Source organism: Lissotriton vulgaris, chromosome 9, assembly GCF_964263255.1.
Source record: "Lissotriton vulgaris chromosome 9, aLisVul1.2, whole genome shotgun sequence".
Lineage (NCBI taxonomy): Eukaryota > Metazoa > Chordata > Amphibia > Caudata > Salamandridae > Lissotriton > Lissotriton vulgaris.
In genome coordinates this window covers 187,997,705-188,017,401 of record NC_141697.1, presented here as the reverse complement: position 1 = coordinate 188,017,401, position 19,697 = coordinate 187,997,705, and the positions used below count along the sequence as shown (strand labels likewise).

At 46.2% G+C, this 19,697-nt stretch overlaps 1 protein-coding gene across 7 annotated transcripts in view; it reads left to right on the top strand.

The window, feature by feature from the left end:
- The window catches only part of NIN (ninein), a 321,323-nt gene that overhangs the window by 263,316 nt on the left and 38,310 nt on the right, over nucleotides 1–19,697 (top strand). For all 7 annotated transcript variants that reach the window (XR_015299899.1, XR_015299898.1, XM_086937310.1 and 4 more), the window contains 2 exons: nucleotides 14,110–14,259; nucleotides 18,271–18,372. Coding sequence is in view for 5 of the 7 variants with exons in the window: in XM_086937310.1 (XP_086793436.1) it covers nucleotides 14,110–14,259; nucleotides 18,271–18,372 (252 nt within the window). In the remaining 2 variants the exon portion in view is untranslated. The remainder of the gene's footprint in view (nucleotides 1–14,109; nucleotides 14,260–18,270; nucleotides 18,373–19,697) is intronic.

Genomic DNA, 19,697 nt, shown 5'->3' with positions numbered 1-19,697 from the left:
CAATCCACATTTCAGCAGAGACGCAAAGAAATGCTTAAAATACAAAAGTCAGCCACTTTCTAAGAGTGGTTTCTGAACACAGTGACAAAACCACCTTCACAGAACGATGAGTTATGACACTGTGAGTTCCCATTCCTCTTGGTTCTGGGCACATAGATCAAGTAGACCCCTCTAGTTATTGTCTATTTCTCCTCTGTCACTGGTGGCATTGCCATATTTTTTGGACCACTGCTCCACTTACAAGGCATCTTGGAATCTATGCAGCACTTGCCGTTCTTCATCTCTGTGACCAGGTTTCCAAACACCATGTCCTTCAGGTACACACAGTGGATGCAACTCCTGCCCATTGTGAAGCATAGATAAAACAACCCCATTTATTTTATATATGTGATTTCTTTATTGAGCAAGTGACGTGTCCTTGAACAGGACAGAGGTACAGAAAAGACCTACAGTTGTACACTAGACAGAGCTGGAGATAGTTTTGGAAAGCAAAATATTAGCTGTATTAGTTGTATATTGGGCGACAATGACCGCAGATCTGAATGAGGAGTGTATGGATGGGGTTAGTCAATGTATTCTGGATCATTGATTAGTTTTTGTTGGTTTGGCATTTGATATTCTTACCGGAAGTTGTTTCAAAGGTTGGTAGTTTACTAGTCAGGATTGGTTACTGGGCTTTTGTTGTAGTTGTCCACCCACTTTCTGTCCCCTTTTTAGCTACTAGATGCTGATTTTCGACTATGCACAAAACTCTATGCTAACCAGACCTTGGTGCCAGAACTCCTTTCACAAAACAAAGTGTTGTCTAATTGTGCTACAGTTTTTTAAGGACTTTAGTACCCCTGTAAGTCCCTAGTATATGGTACCTCGGAGTGCTAAAGAGGGTCCCAAAGGGCTGCAGCATATTTTCTGCCACCCTAAGGACCAAAGTCTCTGCATCTATTATATGTAAATCACCCCTAAAGCAGGCCTTTGAGCCCTAAGGCTGGGCGCATTAAATGTTTGTGAGCACTTTTCTGCATGAGCAGATATGTCCCTGTGATGTTTAGTTCTATTACTGTATAACACAAGATACACAGGGGGTCTACCAGCTGAATATTAGAGCTGTACTGTCAAAACCGAGTCCACAAGATCTCAGAGTGTGTATATCACAAAGACAGTGTGTTTGAGAGAAAAGAAGGAAAAAAGGGTGAACTATACATGCATAGAAGAGACAGATACATCATAGGGTATTCATAAGTGGCTAACCAGCCCAAAACAATTCAAATAGGGTTTCCATCAAACAGACTTAATGATCAGTCATATCATTTGGCCAAACCCTTGTGCATAAAAGGCGGGTTCGGGATATTCAGGCTCTGATTCCAATCTTTCAGCCTTTATCCCGGGTCTCGGTCAGGTTGACGCTGCGGCTTCTGGGGCTGATGGCCTCCTGCATCCTTCTGGTGCATCACGCCAGGTGGCGGATGCGGGCTCTGCAGTGGAACCTGAAGTTTCAGTGGGCCCAGCATCAGGGCAACTTGTCCGACCATGTCTTGATCTCGGAGGGCGCTGCAAGACCGTTGCAGTGGTGGCTCACGGACCGCGATTGGGTCAGCGGCAGATCCCTCTCCTTACCCCAACCGGAGCATGTAGTTGTGACGGACGCGTCCCTCCAGGGCTGGGGAGGCCACATGGGAGAGGCGGAGATCGGAGGCCTCTGGTCTCCAGCGGAGTCCCGGCTCCATATCAACCTTTTGGAGCTGCGGGCGATTCGTCTAGCTCTGAAGGCATTCCTCCCCTCTGTCCGGGGGAGTGTAGTGCAAGTGTTCACGGACAACACCACCGCCATGTGGTACTGGAACAAACAGGGCGGGGTGGGGTCGTGGACCCTCTGCCAGGAGGCTCTGCGCCTCTGGCAGTGGCTGGAACATCAGGGCGTGACCCTGGTGGTTCAACACCTGGCAGGTTCTCTGAATGCCAGGGCGGACGAACTCAGCCGCCGGTGCATGATTTATTTATTTATTTATTTTTGCAATTTATACAGTGCGAACAAATGCCCGTAGGTGTCTCGGCGCTAGATACTGTGCGTGAGGTTCCCGGAGACTGAGTCGGTAGCTATTCTTGACCAAACAGCCAGGTCTTTATTTTTCTGCGAAATTGCATCAAGGACGGGCTTTCTCTGATGGCTGCTGGTAGAGAGTTCCACAATCTAGGAGCTGCCACTAAGAAGCGTCTATCGCCCCAAGTAACTGTTTTAGTTTGTGGTATCAGCAAAAGTTTGAGGTTATTGGATCGAAGCGATCTTGTGGATGAATGGAACCTAAGGTGGGATTTCAGGAAATGCAGACCATAGTTGTGCAGTGCTTTATAGACTATGCAAAGCGTTTTGAACTTAATCCTATTCCGGATCTTGAGCCAATGGAGGTCCCTTATGGTCTCGGAGATTGGCAAAAACTTCGGGGTTCCAGACAGGAGACGGGCTGCAGCATTCTGGATTGTCTGCATTTTGTTGGTCACTCTGGCTTGGGCATTAATAAATAAGCCATTACAATAGTCGAGGGAGGACAACACTAGGGAACTTACCAGTGTCTTACCTGCTGCAATTGGTAAGAACGGCATAATTTTCTTAATCAGCCTGAGTTTATGGTGGGCAGTGGCTGCTATTTTGTTTGCATGGGCCATAAAATTCAAATTCTCGTCCAAAGTCACACCAAGATTTCTGACAGTAGGGACTGGTTTAGGGGGGGTTCTATATGTAGGGGGCCACCAGGTAGTTGACCAACTGGGTGAGAGATGTCCGAAGATGACGACCTCCGTTTTTTCGGAGTTTAGTGATGGATCACGAATGGCGTCTGAACTCTGACGTGGCGGAAGGTCTCTTTCTGCAGTGGGGAGAGCCTTGGTTAGATATATTCGCCACCGAAGAGAACGTGCAATGTCATCAGTTCTGCGCGTTGGAATTTCCAAGGCGGCACTCGCTCGGAGGCGCTTTTCGTCGTGAGTGTAGTTGCGGTCTTTTGTTCGCCTTTCCGCCTATACCACTTCTGCTCAGAGTGCTGAAGATCAGGCGCGACCGTGCCCAGGTTATCTTTGTGGCTCCGGACTGGGCACAAAGATATTGGTATCCAGAGCTACTCGGCATGTCTGTCGATCCCCCGATTCGTCTGCCTCTTCAGGAGGACCTTATGTCGCAGCAACAGGGGACGGTCCTCCACCCGAACATGTCCAGTCTCCGCCTACAAGCTTGGAGATTGAGCGGCGACAGTTGAGGCCATTTGACTTGCCTCCTGAAGTCTGTAATGTCATTCTGGCAGCCAGGCGTCCCTCCACAAAATCTGTATACGCCTGCAGGTGGAACAAATTTGTGGCATGGTGCACAGAAAAGGCTGTGGATCCACTCTCTGCCCCCCTTTCTGAGGTTTTCCTCTTCCTTCTTTCTCTTGCCCAGCAGGGCTCTGCTCTGGGCACTCTCAAGGGCTACCTTTCTGCCCTTTCTGCCTTCTTAAGGCTACCTGATCAACCATCTTTGTTCAAGTCCCCCATTGTAAATAGGTTTTTGAAGGGCATCACACACATGTTCCCTCCTGTTCCATTCGTGATGCCCCAGTGGGACTTGAACCTTGTACTGACTTACCTGATGTGCGCTCCCTTTGAGCCACTTCATAACAGTCCTCTCCACCTTCTTACTCTGAAGACTGCTTTCATGGTTGCCATCACCTCTGCCAGGAGAGTGACTGAGCTCCAGGCTCTTTCTTCCAAACCTCCATTCCTTTCTGTCCATCCGGACAAGGTTGTGTTGCGGACAGGGCCCTCTTTCCTGCCCAAGGTAGTCACAGCCTTCCACATCGGGCAATCCATCACCTTGCCCACCTTCTTTCCGCCTCTGCATCCCTCGAAAGAGGAAGAGAGGCTCCACCGTCTGGACCCAAAACGTGCGCGCTCATTCTACTTGGATCGCACACGCCAGGTCCGGGTGGATGACCAACTCTTTGTTGGTTACGCGGGCGCTAAGAAGGGAAGGGCGGTGCAGAAACAGACCATCTCTCGGTGGATCGTGTTGTGTATCCAGGCATGCTACTCCTTAGCTAAAAAGAAACCCCCTGTTGGGCTGAGGGCCCATTCCACTCGGGCCACGGCAACTACTACTGCCCTGGGCCGGGGAGGCCCATTGCAGGACATTTGTCAGGCAGCTACGTGGGCTTCCCTGCACACGTTCGCAAGACACTACTGCCTGGACAGCCAAGTCCGGAGGGATGGCTTTTTTGGCCGTTCCGTCCTCCAGGACTTTCTGGTGTGATTATTAGTTCGCAGACCCACCACCGGGGTTGGTATTGCTGGGGTATCTATTCTAAGGTAAGGAATGAATCACTAATGTGTCTTTCAAATGCACAAGTTACTACTTGTGTAACGATATGTTCGAGGCATGTGGGCTGCTGAATTCATATCTGTGCATAGATCGCCGCCTAGTGTTGGGTCCGGATGATTGCACATTGTTGTCCTGGAAGAGTCTTCGAAGTATCACGAGATAGGTGGCTTCTCCTCTGGACTACAGTGCGCATGGGCATCCCCTCCATCCTCAGATTGTTTTTTTCCGCCATTGGGTTCGGATGTTACTATCTTAGCTCAAGTTAGGAAAACTTTCTACAAAGCCAAAAGGCTTTCGACAGCGTCGGTATAGTTTTGTTCTGTACCAATAACTTTGCTTCGGAAGGACATAGAGGAATCTGCCGGTATTCTTTCCATACTCGATCCGATCTTCGACCTACGATGGAAAGAAGCCCATTCAAACGGTGTCCACTTTGCAATGCAAAATACCCGCACATCGATGTCCATCCGGTGTGCAACAAGTGCCTGTCCCCGGATCACAACGAGGCCAACTGTATGGCCTGTGCCCGGTTCAGGTCGAAGAAAACTCTTCGGATTTGTCGCGTGGCTCGATTGGAGTTGCAGAAATCCGCGCCTGAGCCAGTAAACATCTTCGGGACCGAAGACGAGGAGGTCTTTGATCTAGAGGATCAGGGTGACCCTGTTCTGAGCCATGACTCCGAGTATGACGTCGAAGATGAGGAACTATTCGAAGAGGAAGAAAACGTCATCGATGAGGTAGGAGACGACGCAGAGGCCCTTGGGGCCGTAGAAGATAGCTCAGGTGAGAAGCTAGGCCTCACCGTCGATACGGGAGCCCGAGATAAACCACTCCATAAGGCTCAGGTCGAGGGATCGCCACAAGGCCTTACCCGAGATCTACAGACTCGTCCTATAGCCCCGCATAAAGGCCCGGCTACGGACACATATAAAGAGCCATCGGTATAAAAAATGCCATCGGTCGATCCAAATAAATCGAAACCGAAAGCTTCACTGCCAAAACCGAAACTGAAAGTGCAGCTAACTCTGGTCGGCTCCAAGGCCTCAAACCCCTCGGAGCCGAAGAAACAAAAGAAGGACGTCGATACCGACAAATTCAGAAAGGTCATCGAGCCGAAGATTGGGGCGCCGAAGGCCAAAGTCAAGGCCGTCGAACCAGTGAAGTTGGCGCCGAAGAAATTCGGCACGGACAATGTGCTCGACCCAAAAGGGGGGGGTCGATCCCCGGTCGACGCCTGCGGCCAAGACAAAGATTGGCTTCAAGGACCCTGTCGAGTCGACGCAAACGACCCCATTCGTGTCCAAAGAGGTGTCGGAATCACTCCAACGCATCAGGGAAAAGGCTACAACGGTCGGACCAAAAAAGGCCCCAACCCCAAAGTTGGTCAGAACAGTTCCAACCACTCCAACACCAATCAAATTCGGGTTGCCACCGATGGTGCGACCGAAGATGTTCGAACCAAAAAAGGGTATCAGAGCCAATAAAGGAGTGTCGATGGGGCTACAGAAGAGCCTGAAGAACAAGAGTCAAGGCAGTTCATCGACTCGGACACTGGTAGATTGTCCTTGTATAAAAGGAAAATAATACCTGAAATGCCCATGGAGTCATATAGGATTCCACTAAAGAAAAAAAGGGATTCAACCACATCGCCAGCTCTTGTGGAATCTCTGCAATCCTATGGACAAGAACCTCACTCTTTTTCACCCACATACTCCGATGTGGATGCAGGGGATGACGAAGACGAGGATAACACTTATCATGTGGACACTGATCCCGATGATCAAACCCAACCATGGGCGAACCCTGCTGACCCAAAAAATCCACAAAATGCCCCTGACACTCAGGCATACAATGTAAAAACATCTCCTACTGAGGACACTACTGCCTTTAACGCCATTATTGAAAGAGCGGCAGATAACCATGGTGTACAACTACATGCAGACCCGGTTGAAGACGATTTTTTTTCTCGACACCTTTTCCACTTCGGAAAGAACCGTCAAAACTCTGCCCATGCTCAAAGGGGTCCTCAAGCATGTTGGTGACGTTTTTAACGAAAACACAAGGGCAAGGATATTAAACCCTAGAATTGAAAAAAAAAATAGACCGGCACCTGTGGACCCTACTTATATAAAAGGACAGTTGCCACTGGACTTATTAGTTGTTTCTAATGCACGAAAGAGGACGAACTCCCAAACTACAGGTGACAACTTCAGGAAAAAGAGTGGCAGCGCAGGCAGCTAACATCTGGTGCATTGCCAACACTCAGGCACTCTTAGCCAGATATGACAGGTCTCATTACGATACCCTTGAGACACTGTTGCAAAACCTACCAGATCAGTACAAGGAGGGAGCAGAGCTACTAATCCAAGAAGGCAAGCTGATCACTAATGCTTCCATTAAGTGCACGTTAGACGCAGCTGACACTGCAGCCAGGGCCATTAACACTAGCGTCATGCTAAGACTACATGTCTGGTTGAGAATCTCTGGATTCAAACCAGAAATACAAACTACTTGGTTGACACCACCCTTGAGAAGATTAAAAAGGACAACGAGACTGCAAAGTCTATGGGGGCTCTGCAGACACAGCAGTTTCGGGGTGGCTCCTTTTGTCGCTCCAATACTAGAGGACCTTCAAGAGGCCAACACACACAGCAAACACAGTATAATAAAGGAGGTACACAGACCTCCTACATTAAACAAAACGGGTGGATACTGTGGAAACAACATCAAAGGCAGAGGAAAAGGAAACAACAATTCCAGATCCTCTGCCAATAACAAACAGTGACGCCCTGTCACTGCCCCCCGTCCATATAACACCTGTCGGGGGGAGACTCCAGCAGTTCCTGCCGGTCTGGAAATCCATCACCACAGACAGATGGGTAAGAGACATTGTCCAGTACGGGTACTGTCTAGAGCTGATATCCACTCCACCCAACATACCACCAAGACACCGTCCTATGTCCGCAGAGCACTTACACTTATTGCCGCAGGAGGTCGTCAGCATGCTGCAAAAAGGGGCCATAGAGCTCGTGCCTGTAGAAGGCCAAGGCTCAGGGGTGTACTCTCTGTATTTCTTAATACCCAAAAAGGACGGGTCTCTGAGACCCATACTGGACCTCGGGCCTCTAAACAGCTACATTCTGTCAGAGCATTTTCATATGCTCACTTTACAGCAGGTTCTACCGTTACTCAGTCAGGGAGACTTCCTCGCGACTCTAGATCTAAAAGATGCATATTTCCATATACCCATACACCCATCACACAGACAGTATCTCAGGTTCACTATTCAAAATCAACATTATCAGTTCAAAGTCCTCCCTTTCGGAGTAACGACGGCACACAGGGTGTTCACAAAGTGCCTGGCGACAGTAGCAGCACACCTAAGGAGACAGCACATGCATGTATACCCTTATCTGGACGACTGGCTTATTCAAGCAAAGACGGCCCAGCAGTGTGCCAGCCACATGTACCACACCATTCATCTTCTTCACAGTCTGGGATTCTCGCTGAATTATCCAAAGTCTCATCTTCAGCCCGTCCACGTGCGACAGTACCTGGGCGTGACAATAAACACTCTGGCAGCCAAAGCTCAGCCAAATTCAGCGAGGATAAACAGCATGCAATTGTTGATAAAGATGTTCAGACCCGAACACTCACTTCCAGCAAGAGTGTTCATGCAGATGATAGGCATGTTGGCCTCCTGCATCTTCATAGTCCCGCACGCGAGACTACATATGCGCCAGCTCCAGGAGTGCTTAGCACGTCAGTGGAATCAGGCTCAAGGACAATGGAAAGACCTAGTGTTGGTTGAGATGTCGGGCATACAACTCTCTGCATTGGTGGAACCCACAAAACCTTTGCAAGGGCCGACCGTTCCAAGAGCCTGTACCACAAATAATACTGACAACGGACGCATCTCTCCAAGGATGGGGAGCTCATGTACTCCATTACACGGTGCAGGGACTATGGACAGCACAGCAAAAGAGGATGCACATCAACCTTCTGGAATTTATGGCAATCTTCATGGCAATGAAGGCTTTCAAAGTACACTTGTGCAACAAGGTCGTGTTGATCCGGACGGACAACATGACTGCCATGTACTACATACAAAAGCAGGGAGGAACACACTCTCCACAGTTGTCTCATCTGGCTCAGAGCATGTGGAAGTGGGCAAAGGAACATCTTCCTCATGGCGGAACACCTCCCGGGCAAAGACAACCAGATGGCGGATCTGCTCAGCAGGCACAGCCACCAGATGCACGAGTGGGAGATACACCCATCAGTACTCCAACTGTACTTCCAGCAGTGGGGTCATCCACAGATAGACCTGTTCGCCACAAGGGAAAACGCAAAATGCCAAAGCTTCGCCAGCAGGTTCCCACATCCACAGTCGCAGGGCAATGCAATATGGATGAACTGGTCAGGCAAATTTGCGTACGCTTTCCCCCCAGCACCTCTAATACCGCTAGTGGCACGCAAACTGAGGCAACACTTGATGACACTCATCCTGGTTGCTCCAATGTGGGCACGCCAACCATGGTACACCACGTTTCTAGAACTATCCGTGGTACCGCATCAAAGGCTGCACCTCACACCCAGGCTTTTGACGCAGAGCCATGGCGACATTCAGCATCCAGATCCGCAACAGCTCAACCTGGCGATCTGGCTCCTGAAGTCTTAGAATTTGGCTACCTCAGCTTGCCGCCAGAATGTATGAATATCATCAAGGAGGCAAGACTGCCCACAACCAGAGCATGCTATGCGGCTAAATGGAAAAGGTTTGTCATATACTGTAACAACAATGACATTGACCCACTGGATGCATCTATTCAAAACATTATCTGTTATTTGTTGCACTTATACAGATGTAATCTGGCGTACAGTTCCATTCGTATACATTTATCCGCAATAGCAGCTTATCTTCAAAACAGGCAGCACCTCTCACTATTCAGAGTGCCTGCCATTAAGGCTTTTCTGGAAGGACTCAAGAGTGATCCCTCCCAGACACCCACCTTCACCAGTCTGGAACCTCAATGTGGTCCTCACCAGACTTATGGGACCACCTTTTGAACCTCTACACTCTTGTGAGATTCAGTTTCTAACCTGGAAAGTGGCTTTCCTAGTAGCCATTACCTCACTACGAAGAGTTAGTGAACTCCAGGCACTAACCATTCAAGAGCCGTTCATACAAGTCCACGCAAATAGAGTTGTACTACGCACCAACCCTACATTCGTGCCTAAGGTGATTTCGCAGTTCCACATGAACCAGACCATAGAACTGCCAGTTTTCTTTCCTAATCCAGAAAATGTCGCAGAGAGATCCCTACACACATTAGATGTCAAAAGGGCTCTTATGTACTATATAGACAGAACAAAGGATTTCCGGAAAACCAAACAGCTTTTTGTTGCATTTTCTCCACAACACAAAGTCAACCCCATTTCCAAAGCAGGGATAGCCAGGTGGATCGTTAAGTGTATACAGATTTGCTATGCTAAGGGTAAACGCACACTAACCATTCCACCAAGAGCACACTCCACACGTAAATTAGGAGCGTCCATGGCTTTCCTGGGGAATATTCCTTTAGAAGAGATATGTAAGGCAGCCACATGGTCCACCACACATACATTTACGAAACACTACTGCGTAGATGTGCATTCTAAACAGCAGGCAGCTGTAGGACCGGCTGTTCTCAAAACTCTTTTTCAGACTGCTGCAGCTGGCACGGGCAGCCGCCGCTAACAGAAGGAACTGCTATGTAATCTATGCACAGATATGAATTCAGCAGCCCACATGCCTCGAACCGAATATGCTACTTACCAGTATGCATCTGTTCTTGGCATGTAGGGCTGCTGACATTCATATCGCCCGCCCTCCTCCCCGGCGCCTGTAGCAGCTGTAGCATTCAGAATTACTATGTAGCATGGACATCACTCACTGTATTACACTCCATCTCTGCCACAATGGCGAAAAACAATCTGAGGATGGAGGGGATCCCCATGCGTACTGTAGTCCAGAGGTGGAGCCAACTATCTCGTGATACTTCAAAGACTCTTCCAGGACAACAATGTGCAATCATCCGGACCCAACACTAGGCGGCGATCTATGCACAGATATGAATGTCAGCAGCCCTACATGCCAAGAACAGATGCATACTGGTAAGTAGCATATTCGATCTGTAAGAGACATTAGTTTGTGATAGATTCCTTACCGACCCACCCATCCTCCCCGTTCTGCGAACTGATATCTAGGGTTAAGGTCATCCCCTTCAGGGCCCTAGTTTCATGGCACCAGGGTTGGTTTTATCATGGCTCTGCGTTGTTGGCGTGGAAAAGCTGTGTATAAGAACTGACGTCAGCACGCGGAGGCGGCGTCTAAGTACTTCGATGACGTCATCACGGCGCCCACGACGACGGACGCGGAGCCGAGGACGACGCCCACCGACGCGCATAGGTACTGGTACGCAAAAAATTTCCGGATCCAGTCTGACACCTGGGGATATTCTAAGGTAAGGAATCTATCACGAACTAATGGCTCTTACAGATATATCGTTACACAAGTAGTAACTTGTGCATTAGGAACTCTGAGACACGGTTATGACCACTTCCCACAGGAAGTGGGGTCTTATATGGAACGTTGTGAGCCTAGGGGTAAGCAGCCCAATGACTACTTCCCTACACTCCCCTCACACCCCTAAATCTAGTATTTAGTTGAGCCTCTGGCACCAGGAAACAGATTCCTGCCAACCTAAGCAGAAGGACACCGAAGAGCTGTGAGAAGCAAGGACTGTTGTAGGAAAATACACATTTTTGACATGGTCACCCCCACTGATATTGCCTAATAATTGAAGTGATTTTGACTGGAAGTGCCCTGGGTCCCTACTAACCAGGTCCCCAATGCCAGATCGCTTTCCAAAAACTGTAGAATGGTTTCTCTCAATTACAATACCTTTAGCACTCTCTGTAGGTCCCTAGTAAATGGAACCCCTGGTGCCTAGGACCTAAGATACTAAAGAGGGTCCCCAAGAGTTGCAGCATGAACCCCTCACCACACACATGACAGGCTGCTATTTCAAGCTGCGTGTTTTTGTGCAGAAAAAACGTGAAAAGACGACATGACACACATTCCATGTCCCCTAACACTGCATGTAATATTTGTAAGTCACCCCTACAGCAACCCTGACAGCCCTAAAGCAGGGTGCCTGATGGTACATGTAAGGGCTGGATTACGGAAACACCCTCTACACAGGAACAGCGGCCAAGCTCCTGAAAGGGCTGCAACGCAACCAGAACGCATCTGCAGGTCTGATCCTAGACATCCCTCACCGCAGCCACATCACACCCCACCTGAGCGATCTGCACTGGCTCCCCGTCAACAAGAGGATAACCTTCAAGCTCCTAATCCACGCACACAAAGCTCTCCATAACACCGGGCCAGCATACCTCAACAGACGACTCGGCTTCTACACCCCCACCCCCCAGCTCCGCTCCGCCGGCCTCGCCCTTGTCACTATCCCCCGCATCCGAAGAACGACCGCCGCCGGCAGATCTTTTTCCCACCTCGCCGCCAAGACCTGGAACACCCTCCCCACCAACCTGTGGCAGACCCAAGACCTACTGGCCTTCAGAAGACTCCAGAAGACCTAGCTCTTCGATCAGCAGCAGCACCCTCAACCAACCAAAGTGGGCTTTACAAGTGTTCTGATTGATTGATTGATTGATACCTGCATGAGCACATATACCCCTGTGCTGGTCAGTTCCATTACTGCTAGTGCAAATGGCCACTGGTGAAAACGAGTTCCCCAGCTACATGATGGCTTCACTTTAGATAGGGGTGTTTGGTATCACACATCTCATAATAATAAAGCCACACTGAGTCCAGTGTTGGATTTAATAATGCATGCACCCCAGAGGGCACCTTAGAGGTGTCCCCTAAAAACCTACCAGCCCTTGGGGTGTTTACTGACTGGTTTCTGACAACCTACCGCCAGAGACGGGTGTCTAACCCCCACGGGTGAAACCATTTGCTCTCAGGAGGTCAAAAACAAAGCCTGGCCTGGAAAGGGTGATTGCATCCCCTCCCACAGGATGACCTGTTTAGAATTCCAAGGCAGGGGAGATTCAAATAAGCTGCCCCCTTTGAAATGTGAGTCTGGCATCTCCAAGCACTGTGAGGCCTGAGCCCCTGTGTTGGTTCAACCCGACTGGCCCCGCCAATCAAAGCCTGCAGCCTCTTTGTACTGCAACCGTTCTCCATAGAGTAACATTGGGCACCCGACGCTGTTTCGCACCTCTGCACTTAGCCGCCCTAGTGCTGCTGGTGGTGTTCTGCTGGTGCTGTCTCGGACCCACTCACCTTAACTCCTGGAGATTGGTCCTCCTGTTAGTCACTGTACTGTACCTGAATGCCACATCGACATTTCCTGCCATAGGAATAACATTGCAACTTCTAAAAAATTGCACAAAGTGTCTACTTTTTGAACCAAAAAGAATTTCTCTTTAAAAAAAAAAAAAAAAAAGTACTTATATGAACGAATTGCTTCTGGTGCCTAAACATATAAAGATACATGGTATTTTTATTAATTGGTATGGATCTCCTTATTGAGTTGTATGTCTCACTAATTGACCAGTTTGTGTATTTTCAGATGTCTTGCAGTCCTTTAAGATACACCTAAGGCTGCTTGACCACCCTAGAAGAGCACCCTGGGATTGCTAGAGCAAGCCCCTGTCCATTTATAAGGCAACCCCTCGACTCTTTATATGATATATCAAAGTGAGAAATATCGTGCAAAGAGCCATCTTCCTACAACTGTGGCGAAGAAACTGACTTGGTTCCAACACTGCTGGCCTGTTTGCTGTTCCTAGACAAACTTGAGTTAAAGTCATCTTGCACCAGTCATCTCATCTTGCAGCTACTGTGCCTCCAAATGCCTGGGAGGACTGCCTTCCTTCAGCAAAGAGCCAGGAACTCCTATGAAGTAGCAGAGCTGCTTCCATGCATCTGGCAGGCACTTCAAAGAACTGTGAGGAATCCAGACCACCTCCAACACGACACCTATGCCCACTACCCTGAGTTGAAGTGGGCCAACGGTGCCAGCATGGTCCCCCAACCCTCCAGAAACTAAGCCCACCTTCGGTTTGCCCACAGTGGACTCCCTGACACCACCTGCAGACTCTTTGTGCAGGGCCCCTCTTTCGCAAGTGTCTCCAGTGATGAATACCCAACTCCTCAGAACACCTCTGGACTCTACCATCCTGGCCTGAGGAGATCATCGTGAGACCTGAGCCCTCTTGTTGGTTTTGTGATTCCTTTGGGTTTGCCGGGACTCTTTACACAGTGTACCTCTCTTTGGTCCACTATATAAAGAGCCAGCTTCCTACAGTAAGAAAGGGAGCTGAGGCAAGCACCAGCTGTTCTTGGCATTTCCATCTCCAGGGGAGCATGTGAATTCGCAATATTAAGTATGTTTACAGTGCAAGTATGGGTTTGTGTGAATTGTGCTGGGCCAGAGAAATTCCATGAAAACCAACTGTCGTATATTCAGTGTAATTTGGATTGGATATCTCTGTTGCAAGAGTTGTATTTACTTTGTGTTATCGGAGTAGTATTTTAGCAAAATATCAGAAAATATCATACTAGACCACTCTGGTAACAGAACGTAAAGGAAACTATCAAGCACATGATAATGGCGTTGACGTGTGAGGCCACCTTGCTCTAATTACTCCCTGTAACTCTTTTCCTTAATCTTCCTATGGTTTTGTAACAGGTCAGACAACTAGAATCGAACGTGATCTCTCTCAAGCATCACAATCACCAGAGCCAGTCAAGTATGGTTAAAGCTTTGGAGCAGGAAAAGATAAGCCTGAAGAGAGAGTGTGAACAACTACAAAAGGAATTCTTGTCTGCGAATCGAAAGGTGTGTTCTGAAGGGTTTTCTTAGCTTGTGAACATTGGCGACTTATTGTGTGACTGTTCTGTTGGTGTAAGAAGTTGTTTCAACAAACTGGTCTAGGCGTTTCATAGCTGTATGCCAAAATATCCCTTCACGCCATTTAACTCTGGTCCTTTAAACCATGTCCGTGTTTCAGAATATCCAATCTTAGTGTTCCTGAGATGTATTTGATCTTTTATTCAAGATTATGCTATGTTGTAATTTTGCACCATTTCTTCCCGTTATGTTTTTTCGGAGTATTATGACATATACATAATGTGTATATAACTTAATTGGGAATCTTTGAAACTTCTTTGTTTGGAACCAGCTAACTTGTGGGCTGGTAAAGTGTGGATCGAACAATTTCTTGCAGCTTATCCCACTGCCATAATCTCTCTAAATTAATCCACCTATTAACGTGCTTGTTGGGATATGCATAAGGCTCTTGCTAGGATGTATTTCTAAAGCATTGCTTATAAAATGGGTCAGCCCCTGTTTCCATGATTGCTAAATGCACTACTCGAAATGTTAAACTGCATACCTCATCTGATAGGTAATCTGTGCAGTTGCTGTAAAAAAGGTGTACATTGATCCCGGCTTCATAGTAATTCTAGTGGTGCCAATGTGCAAAGCAACTAAAACGAGTGTTAAAAGTAATCTACTTTTCTTAATGTTTGGACGGATCATGGCTTTCTGTGTTGCTTGCAAAGAAGTTCACAAGTCGTGGTAGGTAAGAAACAGGATTTTATTATGGAGCTTCTTAAGAATCGACTGGCAGGGAAGGAGGCTTACAACAACTGCCTCTCCCTGTTTGAATACTAACATTCCACTATGCTCTCACTTAATGAAGAGCATTCTACATTCACTCGCAGAACAAGAACCCAACATTGCTCGGATCCAACTCCCGCCCGCATCCATCACTACCCATGCAATACTTTCAGTTTACAGGAAATGAATGCATTTGGTTGCACTTAGCAGCGCTTCTTGGAAGGATTTTAACAACTGTAGATAGGAGTGTATAATGTCTGCAGAAACATGAAATTAGCATCTCGGTTCTTTCTTCGAAATGTAAGCTACAATTCCCCCTCACTAAAATCAGATATCCTCATGAAGAGGTTCAATTAGTTATGGTAGGGCAGCCTCAAATCCTAATTCATTCACATTCACCAGGGTGGAAGGTTGTGGAATGAACAAGGCTTTTTTCTCCCTCCTGCCCTTCAGTGGTCTTCCTATGGAGGCATGGCACCCGACTCACCGAGCCTATTACTGGATGCAACCCTTTCCAGCATTGGCATCAAGCAGGGGGTATACAACAAGCCTAAAAAAAAACAATCTGTTGCTTCTTAGGCTTTCAGACTGTAGGCAGTCAACCTGCTCACACTTTGTGCAGCTCCTATGGTGCGGGGCATTTTCAAATCAACACTTATTTACTTGGTTGATGCTTGTTAAATGCTAATATTCACCCATCTAAAATGAAACTGTTGCCCATGGCAGGAAGTTACAAGAAGCTTTACATGTGATGCCTACTCAAAAATAGTGCCTGGTACAGTACACATTGCTGTATGCATGGCGTACTGATGCTGTTCTATACAATTCAATGCTGACCAAGATATGAAATACAATTATTTTTTCTAAGTTGTCCTTGGGAGTCGTTCCAGGAATACCTATAGTCTAACTTCAAGGTATTCAGTTGAATTGCCCAATGATTAGTGTTACGTTGATATATAATCATAGAAACATTAGTCAATACTGAACCCTCCACTCCTTGGTAAAAATGATGTTGCTCTCCATATAAGGTATACACATACAAGGTGCAAACTGTACAGTGGAAAAGTGTAGACCGAGCAGTGCTTGTGTAAGTGAATATTTAGAAGAGTAATAGAAAATGCACTGTACATATCCCTGATTATCAACAGTTTAGAAACCGTTCTTATTGGAGGAATATAGTAATTCATATGTTCCCTCCATGTGATTCCGTAACCAGGGAAGTGTGTGTCGACGTTTTGACCCACTCTCAATTGTAGAGTCTCATCAGAACCAATGTTGTTTGTCTAAAGTGCCTGGACTCAATGAGAGAGGAAGTCGAAGTATTCAGCCGACTCGCAACAGCCTTGTTTGAGACACCATTCATATGCAGATGATTTACCTAGGGCATCAGTAACCTTCAGTAATAACAGTCTCAAACCACCTACATAGGAACACAAAGCTCCGACACATTGCATGCAAAATCATCACTAGTGAGAGCTACTATAAATAGTGCAGCCAACATTCACACCATCTACCAGTGTTTTATCTCCATGGAGTGATGAGGAGCACTCGGGAAAGCCAAAAGCTGTAGTGCGTCCAGAGCGCCTTCCGTCTACTGATTGTGTAACGCTGCCGAAAATGTACCAAGTCTGTATTATTTGTAGTACTCCCTGGACAATATAGTGGGGCAGTGATGTTCTCTCCATATGGGTATCCTACTATACCTACTTTATGGGAAACAGGCTGAATAGCTACAAATGTAAGCGCACACATCTATCATGCTGTGTGTCTTGAGCAAAATAAACCGCAAAGTGTTATTATTGTGAAGACCACAGTGATAATATCTTGGTAGTCCCTTTTCATTGTTATAAATCTGTATACTAGTCAATCTAGAGATCAAATAAATGCTCACATACTCCGTGAGACCATGCAACAAGTTGGCAAAGTTATGGAACATGCTGCCACAATCACTAGTGTAGATCATGATTGTGTAAGATCAAGATAGTACTGATTCAGAAGTACATGTTACTACAAAATTGCGTTCAAGTGGTTGCCACCTTTTGCAAAGCATAAGTATATCTTTCTTATGATATTGTCTAGTTATCAAGGAAGACCAACAAGGGATGGTGGATTGCAAGCTTACCAGTTAAACTAGGAACTGTGCTGCCCTACACCACTAGGTCTGCAGCCACATTAAGCAATGAAACCAGAGTTGGGGATTTTCCCACCTAAATATCGCCAGTGTCCTAATCAACTAAACCAATAACTCATCGACGCCATATTGGATGTAAATTGTGAGCGAAACAGTTTTCACATTACAAAATCCTAAACTAATGACCTTGTTAAAGGTTTTTTTAAAGAGTTCTGGACCATTCCACCAGGTGAACGTATTTACACCGCATTACATAATGTTGACCTCTCCATGGAAGAACATTGAGGCATTTGTTTCTTCTTGCTATCTCAAAGCAGTTTATGCTACGGAAGTGCAAGAGCTCAAAGGTTAGAATTAAATGGAGCATAGTTTCAAGCTACCAAGCGTCATATGTTGGTCTATTTACTTGCCACTTTGTGACCGTAAAAACGTTCTCAATTTTCTTTTCACTACCATGCTCCTTTTTTATCATCCAGCCCTCGTAGGAGGCACAGGACTTAATTGTAATACTGCCTCCATTCTCACTCCGATTCCAGATTTCTAAATTAATGATCTTCGAAACCTGAAGTCACTGTCTACCTTCACGCCTCAAAATATTTTATCCTTTTCTTTTTTCTTCGGTGACAAATAACTAGCATTGAATTGATCCTAAAGTTGTACTTGTTCTCTGCACTTCTCCAGCTAACATCTAGTCTCATGCTTAGCTTACAAAACACACTCTGTACTTCTTGACCACTTGGCTCAGTTCTCTATTTTACTAACCCTCAAATTTAATCTTTCTTCATCCACATTGAAGAGACACGGTTTTTAATTTATCTGTGCTATGCTTTACCCCAAGCTTTTGTGCACTATTCAAAACAAAATCTCCACAAAGCCTTTTAAGTTACATAATATGACTTCCAGATCTCATTTTGTTATCGAGTAATATATTTTCCTATAATTGCAACATAAGTGCCCTTTAAAATGGGCTGTGCATTCATAACCAGATTATTTGCGATATGACTTATTGTTCCTTTTAGCCAAATAGTTCTATTAGATATGCAAGTATGTAGAATAATATCTGCAGTTATGAATTTTGATTGTTTTTTCTTTCACAGATTAGCCGGATAAATTCCCTTGAGCGAGAATTGGAAGCTGTTAAAATGGAAAATGAAGGCTTTAGGAAAAAACAAATTAAACTTGATGATCAACTAATGGAGGTATGTTTCCAAAGTTGATGCTTATTGTAAATCACATTCAACAGTTATAATACTGAAGTTATAATTATTAAAACAATTAATTGTGTGTAGTCTTCTCAGTAACACTCTATATGTTACTGTGCTACACCTTTTGATGTTTGTAGTGAAGGCTGCTCTTAATACTGGATTTAGTTACGCAAAGGTTCTGCCAGTCCAAGTACAGATGGTTTTCGTTTTGGCTTGCTTCAGCAGTCCTCGCTCTACAGTTGGAGGATATACTAAGCCTTTGTGCCACACCATCGGCCACATCTGTTATCCTGGTTATCCATATCCAATGACTGAGTATCTAGTTTCCCAACATGAAGATGCCCAGTCAAGCCCCAGGATATAATTCCATGGAATAAAACAACATTGGTCTAGAAGCCTAGCTCCTTTTGATGTGCGCTGTAAAGCATTGTTCATGTGTTTCATCCTTATTGAATTACGTATGCCACAGCAAGTATCAGTTTAGCATTTTGGGCCATTGTTCCTATGAATAAACTAAAACCATCTAAGTGGTAGTGTGCTCTTCAGCCATGCAACAGAAAGAGCATATTGTTTCCTTCTCTTGTAAAGACTGATAGCTTTGTCACTGCAAACACTTGCCAATACTAAAATGTCTTGGCACTTGGTGGGATTCTGATTTTGCTACGACGTCCGACACTTGGATGATGTTGGGATGTCTTGTTCTCTGCCTATGATGTGATTACCAAAGTAAGATTGGAAGTTGATTCTCTTTGAAATGTACAAACGCTAGACACAAGCCTGTTACTCACCAGGTTGCAAGAAGGAAGAACCTGAGAAAACACCACTCCATGCACCACCTGTAACAGGTCTCTATCAGAAACACATTGTCACTCAAGGGATCATTTTGACTAGGACAACATCTGCATGACTAGGCTAATGTGAGGGGTGCTCTTGATGCCCTACAAGCAGAAAGTACTACCCCGTGCTGCTGAGTAGACTGAGCCTTCTTTCATCTGCTCTTTCTTGGAAGTATCTTTGGTAATGTTTAGTGCTACCTCTCATAGGACATCAAGCAGATGAAGAAGAAAACATTATGTTGTGGATGTACGATTCACCGTGGCTCTGGCTTTTCACTTGTTGTCGGTACAAGGCAAACGCACATGCAAATCTCCTCAATTGTTGTTTTACAGCATGAATCTTTTTAATCTGGTGCCCTAAAAGAATTCAATGCTATACGAAAAGCAACAGGGTTCTACCAGATGGTATTGTTTTTAGCACAAATATTAACATGTACTCAGACTGCATTACTTTTATTAACTGTTGACATTTAAGTTGTATCC